The sequence below is a fragment of the Crinia signifera genome, chromosome 6, assembly GCF_055691185.1.
Source record: "Crinia signifera chromosome 6, ASM5569118v1, whole genome shotgun sequence".
In the NCBI taxonomy this organism is placed as follows: domain Eukaryota; kingdom Metazoa; phylum Chordata; class Amphibia; order Anura; family Myobatrachidae; genus Crinia; species Crinia signifera.
This window is the reverse complement of record NC_139222.1, coordinates 167563964-167586734: the sequence shown is the minus strand read 5'-3', so window position 1 is coordinate 167586734 and position 22771 is coordinate 167563964. Positions and strand designations below refer to the sequence as shown.

Sequence of the window (22771 nt, the reverse complement as noted above, 5' to 3'; positions counted from 1 at the left end):
CCTGTCCAACCTAATCTCCACCAAACATGTCTGGAAAAGCAATCCGAGGCCGCTTCAGACTTGCACAAGTCATCCAGGTTTACCATCACTCCTGTCAGAGGAACCTAAATTCCATCTATGGACTCTGTTTTGGGACTCATTGGCCACCTGGTGTTCATCTGCTGCTCCATTGGGAGATAATACACATTGATGTCTGAATGGTACTATGCCCTATACAATTGCTTGCATATGTAGTTATGCTAGTATTGAGATATTGAATGTCCATTTATTTTAAACTAGCTTTATTTTTTAAATATGGAATTCCATGAATTTAAATGACAGCCATTTTGACTAGTACTACATTTTTTTGTACAAGATACCATTCTATCATATAGTTTTTTCTTCAGCCTGCGCTGGTACACCCACCTCGATCTAATGCTTGTCGACCTAGTTGCTGTCTATCCTATGATCCATACCCTCTCTGCCAGTGAGTTGCCAGTAATTTTGGTTACTAAACCAGAATGATCATGAGACGATCATGAAACAATCATCCGATCGTCACGCGATCTTGTTGGAACATACGATCTGCACCCAATCGAAATATAGATTGACAAAACTTTTAGTACAGCATGTAAAATCTCCAAAGTGACCAAACGACCGTCAGGGATGTGCATTGAATTGGAATCTCATTGAAAACCTGCCCAATTCTGGTCTTTTTACATGCAATAGCTCAAAATTGCATCGAACTTGGGGGAATTGTGCCCAAATCGTTCTGGTACCCAGCATAACATAGCAAATAAGGTTTAATAAAGACGTATGTCCAACTGTTAGTAATTTTAGTTTAATCTAAGCAATGATTAACATTTTTTTATTTTCCTTTAATCTAAACAACGATTACTTTTACCACCTTTGCGCTCTACTAAACCCTAGTGTGATTGTTCTAACCCTGAATATTGCTTGACAATAGTTGCTTGTCCAACCTGATCTTAAACAAGTTTGTGTTTGTCAAAACCACCTCCTCTGGCAGAGAGTTTAACACCCTTACTGCCCTGACCATAAAAAAGCCTTTTCTTCGGAGGGTCAGAAATCTCTTCTCATCTAGTTTAAATGTAGGCCCACATGTCCTGTCACTGACCTCAAAATAAAGAGGGTGTCTGATAGTTCCTTATATTGTCCCCTGATATATTTGTACATGTTAAGCATCTTTCCTCCTAATGGTCTTTTCTCAAGTGTAAACATTTCTAATTTGTCTAGTCTGTCCTCCTCATAGCTGAGGGATTCCATCCCTCATTTTAGCATTGTTGCTCTTCGCTGAACTTTTTTTCTGTTCTACAATATCCTTTTTGTAATGGGGAGAATTGCACCCCGATTACCAGATGCATAACCAATGCCTTATTGAGTGGCATAATTACAGTACTAGAACCTGGTTGGCCTTATTAGCTGCACCATGGCACTGAGCACTGCACCCAGGGTTGTTATCAATTTGTACTCCTAGATTCTTTTTTAGATGTGATTCGCCTAACTCTACCCCATTTAGGGGGTGTGGGCGGAGACCCTGAAACGCGTATGCAATGGCGGCCGTGGAGCTGAAAGGATTAACCCCTTCAGCCCCGGCGCCATAACGGACACAGGGCGCTTGGTGCCAAAATTCACATACACTGAGTTTAGTGGCACTGGCCGCCTGTTATGTACAAAAAATAACGGTACTTGTTTCCTAGCACGGCCACACCGATTTACATCGGGGTGGTCGTGTCGGATTTTTTGATTGAATGAAATGTAAATCGGGTCCCTGGGACCCGATTTTACATTGGATTCAATGTTAAATATTCCCAACCCCCCCAAACGGCGTAAACCCCACCCCACGATAGACGCCAACCCGAAGCGTGGCGAGCGCAGCGAGGGGCGGCGGTGCGCGTCCTCCGACCTTTTCATTCCCCTACTATCCACGTCGGCGTGGAGTTGAGAATAGAATAGTGTGGCGAGCGCAGCGAGGGGACGCGTATACCTATGCGGCCCCTCGCGGGGCTCGCTACGCTCGCCACGCTTCGGGCTCGCTGCGCTCGCCACACTATTCTATTCTCAACTCCACGCCGACGTGGATAGTAGGGGAATGAAAAGGTCGGAGGACGCGCACCGCCGCCCCTCGCGGGCTCGCCACGCTTCGGGTTGGCGTCTATCGTGGGGTGACGACGGGGACATCTATAATGTGAAATGGGTCATATTGGCCCATTTCACATTTTTCACATTTTCTCACGATTTCAATGTTAAAAAATATTTTAACATTGAAGCCTATGGAAAAATCGGGGGCATCGCGTCGGGACCAATGTTAATGGTCCCGACCGACGCGATGCCCCCGATATTTTACCTTTCCCGACACGATTTCAATGTTAAAATATTTTTTAACATTGAAGCCTATGGAAAAATCGGGGGCATCGCGTCGGTCGCGTCGGGACCAATGTTAATGGTCCCGACCGACTCGATGCCCCCGATATTGTGTCCTAGCCGGCAAAATGGACCTGATTTCAAAGGAAAGGGAGGGCAGGAGGCAGCGGCAGTGCCGCACTGCCTCCGTGCACCGGGGGGGGGGGGGGGGGGGAACGTCCCTGCAGCCAGGGTGGCTTTTCAGGAGCCCGGCACTGGGATGCGCAGCACTGAGCTGGGACTACATAACAGCTGTATCACCTGCACTCTCCAGTTGCGCCACAGGGTGGCAGCCTTGGGTGGAGTGGGTGTGTAGAAGGTAGGCTGGAGGAAGTATCCAGCGTCCTCCAAGTTCCGCTCTGCCAGCTACCAAAGCAGGGGTCTGCTGGGGAAGCAATCAACGCCAATTGGGGGTATGTCAGCAGCGTGTCCATGCATACACCCCAGCAGGTAGTACTCAGGTGCCAGCGTTTGGACCTGAGGAGGTATCCGTGTTTCCAGGCGCCACATAGGAGGAGTGTGGTGGTGGCAGCGATATCCCCGCCCACTGCATAGTGGGCGGAGTCAGTAACAGGCGGTTACTGATGGTAACAGGGAATCCCCTATTGGCCAGGTCCCGTCAGACCAGGAACCGCCATCTGTGGACCCGAAGGGCGTAGCCAGAGCATAAGGGCAGGCGTCCGGTCACAGGGGGTTATTCTGGTTGATTGGCAAGCCTGCGAATTCGCAGCCATGCGAGTTCAAACCCCGCCCGGACGAATGAACGCCCACCTGCCCCCCCCCTCCCTCGGAGTGCGGGTTCGCCCGCACAGGCTGCGAATGGATGTTTTGCATAAACATCCATTCGTGTATGCCTCTGGTAACCACCCACATCTTTCGATGGTTGGCGACCATCGAAAGATGTGGTGCATGTATGCATATAAAAGTAACTTTTAAGTCCTTTACATTCTTCTTTTTTTTTTTTTTAGCAGCCCGCGTCACCACCTCATTACCACGAGAACGCCCAGCGTTCTCATGGGAGTGCCCATAGAACACTGGGCGTTCCCATATGGTAATGGGGCAGCCTGACAAGCCCCCCCCCACAGGCAGGCCGTCATGGGTGAGTGCACCTGGCGAACCGAAAGTTTGCCGTGGGTACACTCACCCTACGTCTGCGCAGACGCGTATCATCGGCCCTCCATGCGAATGCACGGAGGACCGAACAAATGTGAATAACCCCCTTAGAGTGTAGGTAGCACACTGGTTATGTCTCCCAGGATGCATGACCTTAAATTTATCAACATTGAACCACATTTTCCATTTATCTGCCCGCATATCAAGATTATTTCCTTTTGGCTAAGATCAAGTGTAGTATCTGTTCTTATCAGTTGGGTATGGACTGGCCTCTGGCAGAGAATAGAGAAAGGTGAGACTGAGTAGCTGCTCTGATGGGCGGAGGGTGTGGGACCCCTCTGTTTTTTCCCGGGAGCAGTGAAAAGTCTCACTAAGTATCTTCACCTCTGCCTTTGGTAGGAGGTGTTGTTTCCGTAAATCCACTGGTAAGAGGGGGGGAGAAACACTGGGCCTAGTAGATTGACTCTCTTGACGGGGTTCGTAGCCCCCGAAGGATGAGTCAGCGAAAGGCTCAGTCTAGTATCCATTCCCAGGGAGCGGAGAAAAGCTGAGACCGAGTAGATTGGTCCAGGTTGGCTAACCACCAGCCTGGGCACAGCGAAAAGCTCAGCCTAGTATCTTAACCCTGGGAGCGGAGAAACACTGGGACTGAGTAGATTGCTCTTCCGAGGGGGGTGCAGCCCCTAAGGGAGTCTTTCGAAAAGCCCAGTGGAGTACCCATTCCCATGCCGGGGGCTGGAAAATGCCTGCTGGTGAGATGGAGAAAAGCTTGGTCGGACGCTGAAGGGTCGGCTGCCTGGAGCCCGAGGCTGCACTGTGCCCCCGGGGAAACTCGGGGGTGCCTGATTTGCACTGGTGATGTCCAGCACCATGCACTGAATGGCACACACACTGCGCACTTCCCTCTAGGTTAGGCTACACGTCCTTACCTTGTCCTTTTGGATGGGGTAGGACAATTTTTTACACCCCCACCCCGGCCTTCTGGCTAGGGCCTCTTTTATTTATTTCTTTGATTTGCACTTTTGAGCACTTCACGTTTTTCGTTAGTTTGTCACGTTTTTTTGATTTGGGTAGTGCGGCTGTCCCTAACAGGCCTTCCGTTCCCCAAACGTGGCTGGGACTCTTCACCTTTTGGGGAGAGTCCCGGTCCCCTCGAGGGCAACCCCGAGCCGCAAGGCGGAGGGAAGCCTAAGCGGGTCCCTCCAAACCTTCGGGTACGGAGGACCCACCGTCCAAAACCCTTCCGGGGGTGGAGGAAAAGCGGGTCTCTCTGAGCTTCGGCAAAGAGGACCCACCGATCCCTTTTTTCCCTTCCTCAGCCTTATGGTTGAGGGGGGTTAGGGGAACCATGGGGCCTTTCTCCTTTGGGAGAGGGCCCACACGTTCGTACGGCTGCCCCCTTTGCACGTGTTTAGGCACAGCACTGGTGGTGGTGGGAGCACACCTCGGGCTCCCTGAGTTTCTTCAAACTCATCAAGATTATTTATGTCCCTCTGTAGCATGCAGACATCGTGATCCATTTTAATTACTCTACATAGTTTAGTATCATCCGCAAATATCCTTTGTCATTAATAAATGTTAAATAGAAGAGGTCCAAGAACTGAACCCTGCGGTACACCACTCTAAACTGGTTTCCAATTTCAAAATGCACTGTTTACAACCATTTTGTTCTGTCTAGCAGCCAGTTCCCTATCCAAGTACAATTTTTTTTATTTCCCCCTTGTCCCAACTCATCCATTTTTTTTAACCAGTCTGTTATGAGACCATGTCAAAGGCCTTTGCAAAATCCAGGTACCTCTGGCATGTCTGCCGTATTTCCCTTATCCAGGTCTGTAATAACTTTCTAATAGAAACTAATTAGGTAAGTTTGTCAAGAATGGTCCATTAAAAACCAATGCTCGTTATTACTAAGTATTTTAATTTATCATTAAATATTCCTGGATACAGCTTTTAAAATTTTCTTAAATAACTTACCCATAGGTGCCGATTTATGTTTTTGCTGGTGGGTGCACAAGCCAAAAATATAGGGGAGTGGCTTCATGGGAAAGGGCGTGGCCACAAAATAATACTGATTTGTATTACGCAGCACAGTTGTCTCCAATATTCAAATTATGGCAACAGTACCAAATACATAAATGCCCCCACAGTGGCAAATACATAAATGCCCCCACAGTGCAGGTACACAGTACCTGTGCCAGCGGCGAGGGAGGGGGAGTGCAGTATGACACGGGCAAGTGGACCGCTGCTGAGCGGGTGGGTGCTCATCAATTTCCGTGGGTGCTCGGGCCCTCAAGCACCCACAGAATCGGCACCTATGAACTTACCTATAACTGATGTTAAGCTTACTGGTCTATAATTTGCAGGGTAAATTGTAGATCTCTTGGGAAGTAATTTTAATTATTACCAGTTATTTTATTTAGCTAGCACATTTCGCAGCACTGCCCCAGTGGAGCTTACAATCTATATTCTCTACCACAGGCATGTCCAAACTATGGCCCTCCAGGTGTTGTGAAACAAAGTCCCATCATGCCTTGCCACAGTTTTGCTATTATGGAATGCTAAAACTATTGCAAGGCATGTTGGGATGTGTAGTTTCACAACAGCTGGAGGGCCATAGTTTGGACATGCCTGCCCACATACGTTCATTCTAGGGTTAATTTATTTGGGAGCAAATTAATCTACCATTGTATTTCTTGGATTATGGAAAGAAACCTGGAGTACCAAGAGAAAACCCACGCAGGCATGGGGAGAATATAGAAACTCCGCACAGTGGTGGGAATTGAACCCATGACCTCAGTGCTGTGAGGCAGTAATGCTAAATGGTCCCTACATATTCCCTATTTCCTGTTTCCTCCGTGAGCATGGGGATGGCAGTCGGAATGAATTCCTCATGCCCTCATGTCAGAATGTGTTATTCATGCCCTTGTTTTACAGTGATACATAATCAGGGCTGCCAAGAGAAATCCTGGGCCACGGTACAACAGCGTCACGGGGCCCCCCTGGAGTGGCGAGCAACAGAAAAGAGGTGTGGCCATTAAAGGATATAGGGGTGTGTACCACACCATATACCCTTTATGCAACACAATAGTAGACCCCTTATACTTGCCCCTTACACATTATGCTACACAAAATTCAAATCGATTACTTCCTGCCCCGTTCGTATGCAGCAGTGTGGATAAAAGCGTGGGGTGGTGGATATGGGTTGCGCCCATGGGAGTAAGGGGTCGTGGCCATGGATGGGCAGAGAGCGGCAGGGTCCCTACGGAGGATGGGAACTAGGTAATAGCTCCCATCCTCCGCAAGGACCCCACTGCTGTCTGCCCATCCGTCACAGGGACCCTCTGCCCCCCTGTGCTGCCCAGACCCCTATGCCATACAGCAGGGGTGGCCAGCCCACGGCTCCTCTCTCCAAGATCTGTGGCTGGCACGATCATCCCCATTTGAAGCGCCGCCTCTGGAGTATAAGAATCCCAAGCTCACACACGCAGCAGGGAAAGCGGCAACAGTTCTGGCAAGAAGCAGCAGATGCCACTACTTGCAGTATCGCCGAGCTGAGCTGCCGGTATCTGCTGTGTCCCCCAAAGCTACAGATCCGGCGCCAAGAGCAGCTGCATTGTGATGGCCAGCGGTATGTGCACCTGGAGGAAGAGGGGGGATTGTGTCCATTAAACCTCTTTAATCTCATGTGATCCTGGGCAGCATGGTCCCACCCAGATCGCATTCCATATATGATCCGTCATAAATGGGCCCCATGTAGCCTGTTCCCTTCACACACATTGGAGGTCATTCTGATTGACCACAAAGCTGCAAAATTTGCAGCTTTGCGGGTCATCTAAATACCTCAGATTTCATGCATGCGAACGGATGTTTTACATCATCATCGATTTGCAGCTTGTGTGCAGGGCAGTGCGGTCGCCGACCATCAAATGATTTCTCAAGCGCTCGCAGATCTAAGTCAGTCTCTGCTGTCTTAGATCTGTGGCGCTCCTGTACGAGAAGAGGTGGGCAGCTGACATCCGGTGACATCAGCTGCCCTCCCCCGGCACCCACGTCATGGGAGTTCCCATGGGCGCAAACCATATCCACCACCCCACGCTTCCGTCCACACTGCTGCATGCGATCGGGGCGGCAAATAATCGGTTTGCTCGCTCACACAAAGTGGCTGCACATGCACAACATCGCTCCCCTGTGTGACCGTGCGGGGGAGCGAACCAACCTGAATGAGGGCCATAGCCTGTTACACACACACATAGCCTGTTCCTTCACATATACAGTACATAGCCTGTTACACACACACACACACACACACACACACACACACACACACACATATACATACATAGCCTGTTACACACACACACACACACACACACATAGCCTGTTACACACACACACACACACACACACATATATACATACACAGCCTGTTCCTTCACACATACAGAACATAGCCTGTGTTACACACACACACATATATATATATATATATATATATATATATATATATATATATATATATATATATATATATATATATATATATATATATATATATATATATATATATACAAAGCCTGTTACACACACACATAGCCTGTTACACACACACACATATAGACATACATACATACATAGCCTGTTACACACACACACACACACACACATAGGGCGGGATGTACTTATGCTTGCCGCCGCGGAAGTTGTCTTTTATCTCCGCGTTCCTGCGTTCTCGAATGCACTAAAGTAGCGGTGGTTTTGTTCTGCTCTTCAGTAGCCCGTCGGGGAGTATCGCGGGACACCCGCGACGAGACTTCCTCCTCATAGACGGCTGAGTAGAATTGTCACGGCTCACATGCACTAACAGCTGCACTGTTTGCTAAAAGCGATTAAAGCAGTGGGCATTAACACCACAATAAGCTGGCGAATTTCCTCATTATTTTCTTGTATTATTTGTCTACAGCATATTTATTTGTATATAATATATATATATATATATATATATATATATATATATATATATATATATATATATATATATATATATATATATATATATATATATATATATATATATATATATATATATATATATATATATATATATATATATATGTGTAATATTGCCAGCACTGGTACTTGGTGGATGGATAGGAGTATGTAAGGATGTAATTAAGTATTCTTTCATATTGGGTTATACAGAACCCTTTGACATTTTGCAAATCCCTTAAGGTACCGTGACCATCAACAAGTGCGCACTGCGCATGACGGCAAGGAAATAAACCTGCGCATGCGCAGTACAAAAAAAAACACACCATGACGGACGCACTGTCCGCAACTCCAGCAGGGAAGTCTGAAGTTTAGAGCATGAGGCGGACGAAGATGCACCAGGCAACTATAACGCAGCGTACAACAAACGTTAGGTAGGCGAAAAAATAATAATAAATTGCGAAATTTAGTACATCCCGCCCTACGCCTGTTACACACACATATATACATACACAGCCTGTTACACACACACACATATACATACATACAAAGCCTGTTACACACACACACACACACACACACACACACACACACACACACACACATAGCCTTTTACACACACACACACATATATATACATACAACAGGGTTGCCGACACTCCCGCATTTAGCGGGAGTATCCCGGTTTTTGTTCCTTTCTCCCGGTCTCCCGGTAATGTGTGCGATCCTCCCGGTTTTTTAGTCCGTCTGGCAAAAAAAAAAAAAGTGACTGCGCATGCGCAAATCACAAAGTGCCGAGGCAGACGCCGCGGCTGTCCGGCCGGGGATCGACTGTCAGCAGTGTCTATACTCAGTGTCTATACTGCCTACAGCGGCAGCGCAGCAGGGGCAGCCATCGGAGCAGGAGCAGCAGAGGGAGCGGCACAAGCAGCAGAAGGCAGCGCCGCAGATAAGATGGTAAGATAGCGGCTATCTGCTTCGTGCCTCCCTCCTGCTTCTCTCCCTCTGCTCCCCACTAATTTTCCTTTAATTGGGTTTCTTCCTTTAAAAAAGTGCAACGGTTACGGTACCATCTCAAAATGTAATTTGGATAGCCACGCCCCATTTTTGTGACGTAAATGGGGCAGGGCCATGGGCGGAGCTATCCAAATTACATTTGAGAGCTCCCCCTAATTAGCTGCCCTCTGCCTGGTCTCCCGCAAAGGGGAGATGAAAAGTCGGCAAGTATGACATACAAAGCCTGTTACACACACACACACACACACACACATATAGACATACATACATAGCCTGTTACACACACATAGCCTGTCACACACACATATATACATACACAGCCTGTTACACACACACACACACACACACACACACACACATATATACATATATACAAAGCCTGTTACACACACACACACACACACACACACACAGCCTGTTACACACACACACACACACACACACACACACACACACACAGCCTGTTACACACACATATATCCATACATACACAGCCTGTTACATACATACACACACACACACACACGCTTTTTGTCTGTTCCCCCTGTCCATAGCCATGCATTGCGGGCGGCATTACCTTTTGGAACAGGAACTTGGAGCAGGAGCAGGAAAGCCATCGCTGACCGGGTTTAGGCAAATTCGGGGGCGTGGCCTAATCGCGGACCCGTGGCCACGCCCCCTTTTTTAAAAAAAACCGGATTTTTTTTTTTTTTTTTTTTTTTGAGTGTGTCGGGACCCGGGCCCCCCTGGCAGGCCCGGGCCCAGGTAAAATGTACCCGCCCCCCCTGCCTCTCGGCGGCCCTGTACATAATAAAAACAAGATTGTAATCCACAGTAAGAAGTAGGCAGGTATAACATGTATAATTCCTTTCCTAGTCTACAGGTCACAGAACATCTCCGCTTCTCCTAGCTGCTACACCCACTTGTTGAAAGTGCAAACACACCCAGAAACCTCTGAGCTGCTGGCATTTTGCCACTACGTACCTTGTGTCTTAATGCATACAAGCTGTAGAAAGCAGACACTAATGTCTAAACATTTGAAGCTTTTACATTCACATTATTCTTTACTTATATATACATACATTCAAATTGTAATTCCCTGCAAAGTTCATAGGCAGCTCCCAACAAGGGCAAGAGACCTTAAGTGCGTGATACACTGCACGCGTGGAGTAGAATATATATTTACTTTGCTATTACAGGAAAGAGGCTAGATCGTGCTTTGTGCTAAATGCCATTTGTTATAGTGTAAGAGGGCTACGGAAAAATAGGCAGCCCTTACCCCAAAGTCGGGGCCTATAGTTCCTGTGTACATGAACAAACTGACTAGCTGGGTGATGTGTGCAAATATTACTGGATACATGCACGGTCAATGACCCCTGTCATCTGTGTTGACTACAGTATATCCTCAGTGAGACTTGCAGCGGGGGGTAGGGGTGTCGTCGTCACGTAACTGATAATATCATTGTGTGCCTGGTCAATAGTTTGCCCAGGAAACTTGAAAGGTACATCACTGACTACATTGATTGAATTGTCTAGTGCAGGCATTTCCAACCGTGGTCCTCAAGGAATGCTAGCAGTGCAGATTTTAGTTATCTCAAGGCTTCAACACATGGCTAAATCAAAATAACTGAGGTAATTAAGTCCCATGTACTCGAGCATGGTTATCACTAAAACCTGGACTGTTAACCTGGGTACGCACCTAAAGGTTTATCTGTCCAATCTATCTGGTGAGAATAAAAAAATCTGATAATGTATGGGAGTTTATGAAAATCGAACATGTACTACCAAACAATGGAAAACAAACACTGGCCATTCAGACAAACTGGTTGAATCCATTTGATTTAACATATCTATACAATCTATTTTCCAGAGTTTAGGAGTGAATGGTTGATTTTCCACCTGCTCCCATGCATAACCAGATTTTTGTTCCCATCAGACAGATTGGACAGAGAAATCCATAGATACTGTATAGCCCCCATCCACTAAGCAGATATATCCGAAGCTACAATTCTCTTCAGATTTCCCTTGACCTCTCTGGTCAGACTAATGATAGACCCCTGACCGCTTAAGGCCCCCATACACTATGCGATTTGGGCATGATTTCACCCGTTTCGGATGAATCGGGCCATGAAATCGGCCCAATTCGCACTTGTAGACATCCCGACCGATCCTATGCGCGGTCCCGTGCGCATCGGGTCGGGAGGTCGGATGGGCTGCACATAAGATTTGCTAAATATTATGTGCAGCCCGGCCCCGGAGCCGTGCGGGGGACGACAGCGGGCTGGGGATGCTGGCTAATATAGAGCCAGACAGAGGGAGCAGGGGCAGGCTGCATAGGGAGCCGGGCAGGAGGAAGCTGTTCCGGTGTCCGCGCGGGAGCAGGGTGCGGGGCAGGGAGAAGATGCTGGCTGCTGGGAAGCGGTGGGAGCCGGGAGAAGCAGATAACTTAAAAAAATAAAAAAAAGAGGTCTCAGCCAATCAATGTCTTCCTAGTCATCTGTATGGGCTTTTTTTTTTTTTTAATTCTAGCTATCTGCTTCTCTCAGCTCCCGCCACTGCCCGGCAGCCAGCGTCTTCTCCCTGCCCTGCTCCTGCGCAGTCACCGGAACAGCTTCAAGTTCCTCCTGCCGACTCCCTATGCAGCCTGCCCCTGCTATCCCTGCCTGGCTCTCAATTAGCCGGCATCCCTCGCCCGCTGCCGTCCCCAGCACGGCTCCCTCCTCCTGCAGCTCCCCGGGGACTGCATGTGATAAATCCCTGCGATTTAACATATGCAAACCTTGGCACATCAAGTGCCTAATCGTGTGTCCCCCTCTCCCCGGGAGCTGCAGGGGGATATCAGGTTCGACTTGTCCCTAGGACAGTCGGACTAATGTATGGGGGCCTTTAAGATCAGATGGCTCTTTGGTGAAGCACGTAAGATTTTTTATTTTTGTCAGATGGATCTGAGACTTAAGGACAAGTCGGGCCTGGTTTCCCCTGCAGCTCCCCAGGAGAGGGACACACGATTAGGCACTTGATGTGCCAAGTTTTGCATATGATAAATCGCATGCGATTTATCATATGCAACTCCAGGGGAAGTGCAAGGTGGAGTGAGCAGGGGGGCGGCGGACACCGAGGTGGTAGGCAGGTGATGCTGCAAAGCAGCTGGCAGGGGACACTGTGAGTAGGACAGGGGACGCTGTTGGGTGGGGGACACTGGCGAGTGGAGAGCCGGGCAGGGGGAGCAGGGAGCTATCACTGCTGCAAGGAGGAAAAAAAGCCCATACAAATTAAAAGGCAGCCAGTGATTGGCTGAGCGATTGGCTTTTTTTTTCTTTTCCTTGAAGCAGTGACCACTCCCTGCTTTGGCTCCCCCTGCCCGGCTCTCCGTTACCCTCGCTGGCATCCGCCACCTCTGTGTGCTCCACGTCTACCCTCCTTGCAGCGCCCCCCACCAGCCACCTCACAGCGTCCGCTGCCCCGGCTGCACATATGATTCACAAAATCTTATGTGCAGCCAGTCCAACCTCCCGACTTCAATCCGATGCGCACAGGGCCGTGCATTGGGTCGGACGGGGGGTGTCTGGTTGCCCTGACGAAAAATGTGAAATACATTTGAAACGTTGGCATCTTGATGCTGTGTTCTTGCCTGATTCTTCAGCTGAGTGCCGCTACTGGGAGAGTGTGTATATGTGTGTGTGTGTGTATATATATATATATATATATATATATATATATATATATATATATATATATATATATATATATATATATATATATATATATATATATATGTGTGTCATATTCGTCAGTGGGCCCACTGACGAAGTCTATATGACGAAACGCGTTTGGGGTGTGCCTGTGTGACGTCATCCGTGTTCCTTGTCTGGTGTGTCTTGTATCCTGTGTGGAGAAGGTCCCGGCATGCGGTGTTGTCTGTGGAGGACGCAAAGCACGGTGTTGTGTATTGGAATCCCGCTGGAGGAAAGATGGTCTGCTGAAGCCGTGGATTGGAAGATATAAACATCTTGTAGTATTTCAGTCCACACCTGAGGAAAGATTTGGTACGCGTACCATCCTCTGGTCTTTTAAGTGTAGAAAGTACAGAGCACAGCGGAGTGAGGCACTTTGGCCGCACTACACTACTTGGGGGTCCACGTGCTTAGGTGTCTTTTATCGATGATGCCATTGTGTATGTTGACCTAGACACTGTTTGATGATCCATACCTGTAATGTGTGTGTGTGTGTGTGTGTGTTTTTTTTTGTACTTTATTTGATGTGCTTTGCAAATTTATATAGTTTTGTATGGGATGCAGTTTAAATCCCGGCGGTCGGGATCCCGCCGTTCAGAATCCCGACGCTGGAATCCCGACCGCCAAAATGCCGACACTTTCTCCCTCCGTGGGTATCCACGACACCCCTGGAGGGAGAATAAATTAGCGTGCCGAGCTGCGTGGCGAGCGCAGCGAGCCCGCAAGGGGGGGCGATCCACATCCCACCCCCACCCCCCCTGTCGGGATTCCGGCGTCGGGATTTTGAACGCCGGGATCCCGACCGCCGGGATTTCATACTGAATCCTTTTGTATTAGTCACACAGGTGAATAAGACACGTGCTAATGCACAGTGTAATGTTATAGAAATGACCTCAGGCTTAAGTATAGTGTTAGCCCTTTCCTCTGGAATGCTTGCTTATGTCAACATTTTATCTAGTAACACATCTCCTGCAAAATACATGGAGTATACAGACTGCAAATGTTCTAGTCCTGCTGGAAAGTGACTGAAAAGGAAATAAATGGAATAGGATTCTTGTACAACTCTAACCTTCTGATTACATAGATGTCCTCTTTATTGTGTGATAACCTGTGTTTTTAATATGAAACAACTAAAAAAATCTCCTGATCATGAAATAATTGGTTTTAGAAAAAATTCATTCTTTGTGTAACGATGATGACTGATCCTGTACAATGAACTGGAGGTGAAGTTTGGAAAGTATTTCTTCCTAAGTAAGCCACTCTGTTTTGTTGAAATAATTTTTCCCTTGTCGCTAGCTGAAGTAGCATACGTGGGCTGGGTGATCACATGCATCGTCCTAAAAATAGGACTGCTCCTGTACAGCAGTCCCCCTCCTCTATTCAATACTTCTATTCTTAAGCGTCTTCCTTTTCTAAAGTGTGAATACATCCTGATCCTTTGACACTGCTTTTGTTATGTTCTCCAAATGAAAGTGTGAAGTTTTGTGCTATTTTCTAAGCAATCTGACTAGATTGCTTAGAAAGTAAGCACAGATCTCTGTGTGTATTTTCCGAGAGATTAAATATCTCTTGCTAACTAAGTCAGTGCATGCAGTCAAAATCTAGTCAGATTGCTTAGCAAATGACTGCCAATCTCTCATTCTGAACCACTACCCGGCCTTTTTTTGCTTAAGCAAAATTGCTTAGCACAAATCTCTGCGTGTGTATGTGCACTCCATGGGAGATATTGACACCAGTAAAATTGCTTAGCACAAATCTCTACGTGTGTATGCCCCTTTAGGGGCTGATGCAGCGGGCTGAATTTGTCCTGGATCGGGGTTTGCGCGATTATGCGTATATGCAAACCCCAGGAGCGTACGGCTATGGCGAGTTTCACACTCACCAAGCCATTTGTTTCGTAGTGGGTGGGCAGAGGGTGGTGCGAACATATGCAGCCTAGCGAACAGGTCTGAATCAGGCCCTTAGTGCCTATAGAACGCTGTTTGTCCGTAATGTACTGGGTCAGACTTTTGCTGTTATTAGATGTGCAGTATACAGTATATGCCAAGCGCAGAGACCATTCTGTAATTGAACATGGTCTCCCGATAATTGTATTTTTATCTTGAAAAATCTGTATGTATATGGTTATATAGTTATTAATCAAAATAAGTCTATTGGACTCAAATGATTGGCTCTGGTGGAATATTAATATTATTATTACAATTTGCGCCTGATTGTGTTCTTTATGGTAGGTTTTCATAAAGGCTCAAACAAGGAAAGGCTGTTTTTTGTATTTAGTGAGCCCTGAACGTTCACCCTTTGCAATAGATGAGTAATTTATAACTATGTACTAATATCACATATACCTTGTTCACACAAGATAACACAACCTTGCTTGGACTGAGAGTGAAGTTCCTTTAGGATGCAGACTAATGGAGGTTATTCAGACCTGATAGCTGCTCTGCTAAGAGTCCTGCGATTGGGTATATGCATCCCAGCCAGACTGAAATCCGGAAATGTGCAAGGCCGCGATAAAATTTGTCAGCATTACGACTAGCTGAAAATCTGTATTCAAGCTGCTCTCCCGTCAAATGATTTGTCTAGCTTGTGGAGTCTGTTCTTAGCACAGGACTAAAGGTGCCCATACACTGAGGCAATTTGGTCCGATTTTGGCCGATTTGCGACCAATCGGCCCATTAAATTGGACCAAATCGCCTCTCCCTGACATGCAGTCGGTCCCGTGCGCATCAGACCCGACCAGGAGGTTGGACCGGCTGGCCATCCGAGCACCCTCCAGGCAGCGAGGTGGGCGGGAAGGAGGCACTCATGCGATCCATCACAACGGATCGCATGCATCCCTGCCGCCGGGAAGGTTATCGGGTGTCCGAACACTGCTGCGAGACGTTGCAGCAGTGTATGGGCACCTTTACTCCTGACTGGGATAGATGCAGGGCCGGCGCCACCACTAGGCAAACCTAGGCATTTGCCTAGGGCGCCGGCCACTGGAGGGCGGAAAATGCCGCCCGGGTACCTGTACCTGTCTATTTAAATCTGGCGGCGGAGGCAGCGGGGGTCCCTGCAGTCTATTAAAAATCACGAGCGCTATCCGCCGGGCTATGCGGAAGCGCTTCTAGTGTGAAAACTCTGGCAGCACGGCGCACGCTGATCTCAGCCAATCAGCGTGCTGCCAGTGTTTTCACACTAGAAGCGCTTCCGCATAGCCCGGCGGATAGCGCTCGTGATTTTTAATAGACTGCAGGGACCCCCGCTGCCTCCGCCGCCAGATTTGATTAGAGAGAGCGCCGAACGACAGGTACCCCTACACACACACCCCCCCCCGGCACCGGGGCGCCCCCAGCCCGACTCGCCTGGGGCGCTCCGGTGCCTTGCACCGGCCCTGGATAGATGCAGTCAGATCAGGGCCGGAGCTGAGGTCACACAGCTTCTCATCAAGCGGCCCTTTCTGTACGGCCTGCGATCAAAATGATGGCCACGTGAATGCGCAGTCTATCAATAATCACCCGGCCTGCAAATTCGTAGTCGTGCTATCGGGTCTGACTGACCCCCAATGTTAGAAATCTAGGATGAATACATTTACTATACCTTGATCAGCAGTAACATTAAAGCCGGGGACAGGTGAAGTGAGCAGCATTGCTTATCTTGTTACAATAGCACCGGTCACTGGTAGTCTGAGACAATTCTACCATGGTAACTTTGAGCAGCCGCCTAGGGGGTTACAGAAATTGGGGTGTGCCCCTGAGTTTGACTATCACAAAATTTAAGTTTGACTAGGAACTGAATGCAAACGTCATGTAGTGTTGAACCTCCGCTTTTACCTGAGGTTCTGGAAAGTCCATATTTTAAGTGTGTGTGTGTGTGTGTGTGTGTGTGTGTGTGGTGTGCACGTAAGCTGCAGTTTTGCCTAGGGTGCCAAAAAATCTTGCATTGGCTTTTGGGTTGGGATGTATTCGGAACCAAGTGACTACTTTTTAAGCCGGTTAAATACTTTATGCTCTACTTCCGATTTTGTTAACAATATTGGCAGAGCTTCCAGACCCAGACAAACGATATAGCGCATACACGCTGAACAATATTAACAATGTCGTTCATTGATGCTGAACATGTGGTTGTTGACAATATAGGGGTTATTAAGACCTGATCACATGGCTTTGAATTTGCAGGCCGGAGCGATAATTGAACTGCGTATGCCTCACAGTACACCTGTGTGAAGCCATCCTGCAATAAAATGCAGCATTTTTTTTTATTTATTTACATTTTTGCCCGTGCACAAGTTGACAGTAAGCCAGCGTTTGGGGGGGCAAAAGGCATGCCCAAGCGTTTTAAGGAAAGTTGTGTGATGTCTGCTCTGGTTCCGATCAGCCTGTTTTTATTGCACTGGCCGAGTAGATCCTGGACTACGCACATACTGCACACAGTTTTAAATATCATTATCGTCACTAGATGATATGTACAAAATATAGTTAATGGATAGATCGTCTAGGACATGGGTCTTCAACCTGTGGCCCTCCAGATGTTGTGAAACTACATGTTCCAACATGCATTTCCACATTTTTTCCTATGAGAGCATGCCAAAACTGTCAGGGCATGCTGGGACATGTAGTTCTACAACATCTGGAGGGCCACAGGTTGAAGACATGTGGTCTAGGATGTATTAGGCTTGTGCATGTTTCTTGCCTCCAGCACAAACTTCAAAAACTAAGGAACGGAGCAACTTTGACAAGGGACAGAGCATCCATTGAACCAACAGGTTCATGAATGCCCAAGGCTCAATATGATGCTCATAAAGGGTGAAGGCAAGCCAGCCTGGTCTTATCCCACAGAAGAGCTACTGTGGCACAGATTGATGAAAAAGTTTGAGCTGGCTGAAATAGAAACGTAGGTATCGGAGCGCACAGTGCATCAAAGCTTGTTGTAGAGTGCTGACCCCTGTCCACTGCCAAAAATGGCCGGGTGCCGGACAGGCTGGATCATTTACCCGACGTCGAGATGCAGACTGTTAAAATACTGACTCACGGGTTCCCGACGGCCACCAGCTATTCTCCCTCGTGGGGTCCATGGTGCACACACATCCCACATGTCTCATACACCCCCCCCTTAGCGTGATTTCCCAGGCGATCGTACGCCAGGTCGTTGCGACTGTCCCCTACCTCAGGCCATGCAACTTTGCGTCTGCTCTGGAGCCATCCTGTGTTCGGGCGTCTGAACACATGGGCACCCGAGCGAAGCCAGATGCAGCAGCCACAAGGGAGCGGGGCTGCTGCTGCAGCAGGCTTGAGTGGGGACTGGGGAGTATTTCTGGGACAGGACAAACCTGCCCTGGTAGGCTTCTCCTGCCAAGGAAAACCCACCTCTCAAGGGGGTTAAAGCATCTGCTAAAAATGTCTTGCTGCAACATACCACAGAGCACCTTCAGAGGTCTTATGGAGTCATTATTTGATGGACCAGTGCTGTTTTGGTAAAATGCTTAATATACAATATTAAGCATGAGCTTTTAATTTTAAGGCTTGTAAGTGAATGTTTGACATCTTAACCTGGTACTATAAACCATTGATTGTGTTTGCTTAGAATAGCTGTTGGAAACTTTTTTGAATATGGTATGTTTTAGTATATCTGATTTTATAAAGAAGCTTCCTTTGTCTGCCACAATAGAGTAATGATTCCACTTTTCTACATAGAGCTATATAGAAGAAGACCTGTTTTACTTCTACCTGTCCTTGTCACTTGTTAGGGTAAAGGTCCAGCGTGTGCAGCTGCCTGTAGGTTAATATTTAATGCATTGAAGCACCCAGCTCTATATGCTATGTGTATCCCCAAATGTTGCATAACAGTCTCTGATCATTACAACATACATTTACATTATTCAGAGAGACATTGACATTACTCTGTGTGAAAGTGTTCATTTTTCTGTTCAATAGTATATATAGTTTCCTGGGGGTCGTAATAGTGTTCAGGACCTACTGGTCTCCTCAGCTACTACTGTTTATTTCATGTATTGGCCACTGGTTTCTGTGCTTATTGTATTTGTTTTGCTTTTTATGTACAGAGCTTTAAGGTGCCCACACACTAGAAAGATCTACAATCTTAAGATTTGCACATAAATTAGCCTTCAAATCTTTTGTCTGTCCTGGATATAAGATTTCAGGCAAGCGAACATCTTTACCAAAGATTTTTCTTAAGATCCCATGTGCGTTCCTATGGATCTTTTGTTAAATCTTCTGATCTTTCATGCAGCATGTAAAGGCGTGATTTGAGCGGGCTGATGCAAGAAGGAGAGGTGATTTGAGCGGGCTGATGCAAGAAGGAGAGGCCGTGGACGCAAGCAGGGGCCGGCAGGGGAGGCAGTGGTCCGGCCTGTGAACATAGCGATGGGTACCAGAGACCCTGTAGCGTGGGGGAAGCCGCACAGCAGCGGGCACACATAGAAATGAATGGACAGTCAGTGATTGGCTGAGAGCTCTCTGTCAGAGAGCTCTCAGCCAATCACTGGCTGTCCATTAATTTATGTGTGTTTATTTTCTATGTGCGCCCGCTGCTGCCCGGCTTCCCCTACGCTAGCCGGCAATCTGGTTCCCTTGCTGCCCAGTGAGTAAACTGCCTTTTTTGCGTCCCCTGCCTGGCTCTGTGCTTGCAGCCCCTCCCCCCCGCCCCGCTCTGCTCCCGGCTCTGTCACCTGCAGCTCCCTGGGGACTGCATGTGATAAATGGCATGCGATTTATCACATGAAAAACTTGGCACATCAAGTGCCAAACCCCGGGGGAGTTGTCAGTAGATTAGGTCCGACTTGACCAAAGGACAAGTCGGCCTAATGTATGGGGGCCTTAAGATCAGAAGATTTAGCAAAAGATCCACGGTAGCGCGCATCGGACCAAAATCGTTCTAGTGTGGCGGCACCTTTTAGATTCACTTACATTTCACAGCATCTTCTCGTGCTCACTGTATGCTGCCTTGAATAAATTGAATGTAGTTTCATATTCAATTTCAACTCCTTATGTGCGAAATATCGTGTAATTTCTGCATTGTTTATTTCAGGGTGTCGCTGAACTCAGGAGCTGTAGAGATGAAACGCTTCCTACGGGCTGGTCATGACTCCTTAAGGGAGAGGCTCAAGCGGGACTTGTTCCAATTTAACAAGGTGTTGTATATATCAGGAGAAAAGGAACCGTCCGCAGCACGACACTCTCCTAAATTTATAGAACACAAATGTGAAATGCCTTTTTGCCAATCAGATATGATGTAGTTCACTGCACAGTAGCATATGATGTGTGATTGGCAGCCATATTTTGCAATAAGTGTTGTGATATCTCAGGGGGTGATAGATCAAATGTTGATGTAAAATCGAGAGAGATTAAAAACTAATCGGCGAACTGTCATTTTACAGGCTGTATTTAAAAAAAACTGACGTGCTGATTGGTTTGTACCTTATCTCTCTCCAGCATTGATAAATCCCCCCCCTTCTCAAAAACAAAACAAAAAAAAACACTCATTTTATGTTTCTTTCTCTCTTTCCACCTTTCTTTCTCTCTTTCCACTTTTCTCTTAGTAGTAACACATGTGTACCCCTTTTTGTCATCTGTAAGATATAGACTTTCTTATCTTTTTATCAGCATAGGCAGGGTTAAGGTTGTCACAAATGTTATAGTAGTTTGTGGCTGACCTCTGTGTCATACCTTTCCTGGCAGCTCCTCTACACTGGATTTAGTACATAGATCATTTGTATGCCAGTCATGAGCAAGTTTAGACTGGCATACAAACCAGCTTGTCTTGTTCCTGAACTTAGAATGAGCAAGTACATAGGATTGCATATACTTTCCCGTATGGTCTTGACCCTGCTGCTATATGTGAATGAAATCAGTAATTTGTGGTCATTTGTGGCACTTGGTTCATGTTGGTCTGTTTAGGTGCAGCAGGATGGATGAAGTGCATTAAGCTTTTGGCTAGATTTGGCAAGCTGACTTGGTACTCATAGTCTATAATCGTTAAAATTGTCTTGCCTGCACAGTCAATCTATGCTAAGCAATCTATGCTAGACAACATTGACTAAGCAGGTGAAAAACTGGCAAATTTGGGCTAATCTACTGGGAGATTTTGACTATAGTCAAAATCTACTGCCAAAATCTCACCTTGTGTAAACCCCTTAACTTAATGTGCAGCATTTACAAATTACTTTGCAATAGTATTAACATATCCTCCAGATATTGCAACATGGGCAATGAGATATATTTGGATTCGAAGGGGTAAAATTTACTAAAATAAGAGTTCTTAAAAGAGTTCTATTAAGTATGGGATGTTGTCCATAGCAACCAGTCAGATCCTACTTATTTATTTTGTGCCTTCTAGAAGATCATAAATAGAATTGGATTGGTTGCCATTGCTATATTTCTTAACCTTTCTCTGTCCCTTTAGCTCTCCTGACCACTCTTCCCCTTCTTGGACTATCGGCTTGCCTGGGGAGACCTCTGGGGTGAGATTTAATAGGATGAGAGATTCAGAAAGTGAGATATTTGGTAAGAAATCTCCAGGTTTTATAAAGCGGCAATCATGTACTGCAAAACCAGTTTGATTTTGCTGTGTAAATTATTGCCGCTTTAAAAAAAACTGGAGATTTCTTACCAAATCTCTCACTTTCTGAATCTCTCATCCTATTACATCTCACCCCGAGTTTCTGTAGCACTGGCCGCACTACTCAACCTCCTACATTGCTTCAAGGAAAATGTAAACTTTGTTATGACAAATTACACTTATGCCCCTTTCAGACCGCACTTAAAAACCGGTATTTTGCAGACTTTTTACAGTTTTAAAATGGTAATCTGTGCGGTCTGAAAGGTGCAGGACCACTTAACCGTTTTACAAAAGCCGTTTTTGTAAAACGGTTAAAATGGAGGGTCCTACCCGTTTCAGACCCGGTATTTTGGTATCAAAATCGGGTCTGAAACGGTATTTAGGACCCAGCCAATAAGCTGGGTCCTAAATTCAGCGCAGTGAATATTTAATGAGCTCATTAAATATTCCTTGCACTGGAGCCCGCCGCCGCCGCCACCCCCCCCCCCCGCACGGGTTAACATCCCCGACCCACCCCCGCCCCGTGTTTAAGAAAACCCCCCGTGAAGCCAGTACCTCCTGAGTTTGCAGATGATCCCGGCAGCAGCAGTACTGTATGGATGGCTGGCTACGCTTATGAAAAAAAAAAAAGAGACTTTCTGAAAATGGCTGCCCCATAGGAAAACCCATTTAAAAAAACTGTCTTTCGTATGGGGGCAGCCATTTTCCGAAAGTTACTTTTCTTATAAAAAAAGTGACTTTCGGAAAATGGCTGCCCCCATACGAAAGACAGTTTTTTAAAATGGGTTTTCCTATGGGGCAGCCATTTTCAGAAAGTCCCTTATTTTTTTCATAAGCGCAGCCAGCCGTCCATACAGCACTGCGGCAGCCGGGATCATCTGCAAACTAAGGAGGTACCGGCTTCATGGTTTTTTTTTTCTTAAACACAATGTGGGGGGGGGGGGGGGGGGTGTGTGTTCTTA

The 22771-nt window shown here is 47.0% G+C and overlaps 1 protein-coding gene across 4 annotated transcripts in view; it reads left to right on the top strand.

Moving 5' to 3' along the window:
• Positions 1 to 22771, top strand: part of LLGL2 (LLGL scribble cell polarity complex component 2) — a 69330-nt gene that overhangs the window by 7960 nt on the left and 38599 nt on the right. For 3 of the 4 annotated variants that reach the window (XM_083147991.1, XM_083147990.1, XM_083147989.1), the window contains exon 2: positions 20280 to 20382. In XM_083147991.1, the coding sequence (XP_083004117.1) occupies positions 20308 to 20382 (75 nt within the window). In that variant the 5' untranslated portion in view covers positions 20280 to 20307. Of the gene's footprint in view, positions 1 to 20279; positions 20385 to 22771 lie in introns of those variants that run through there. The other variant, XM_083147992.1, reaches the window with a different exon arrangement.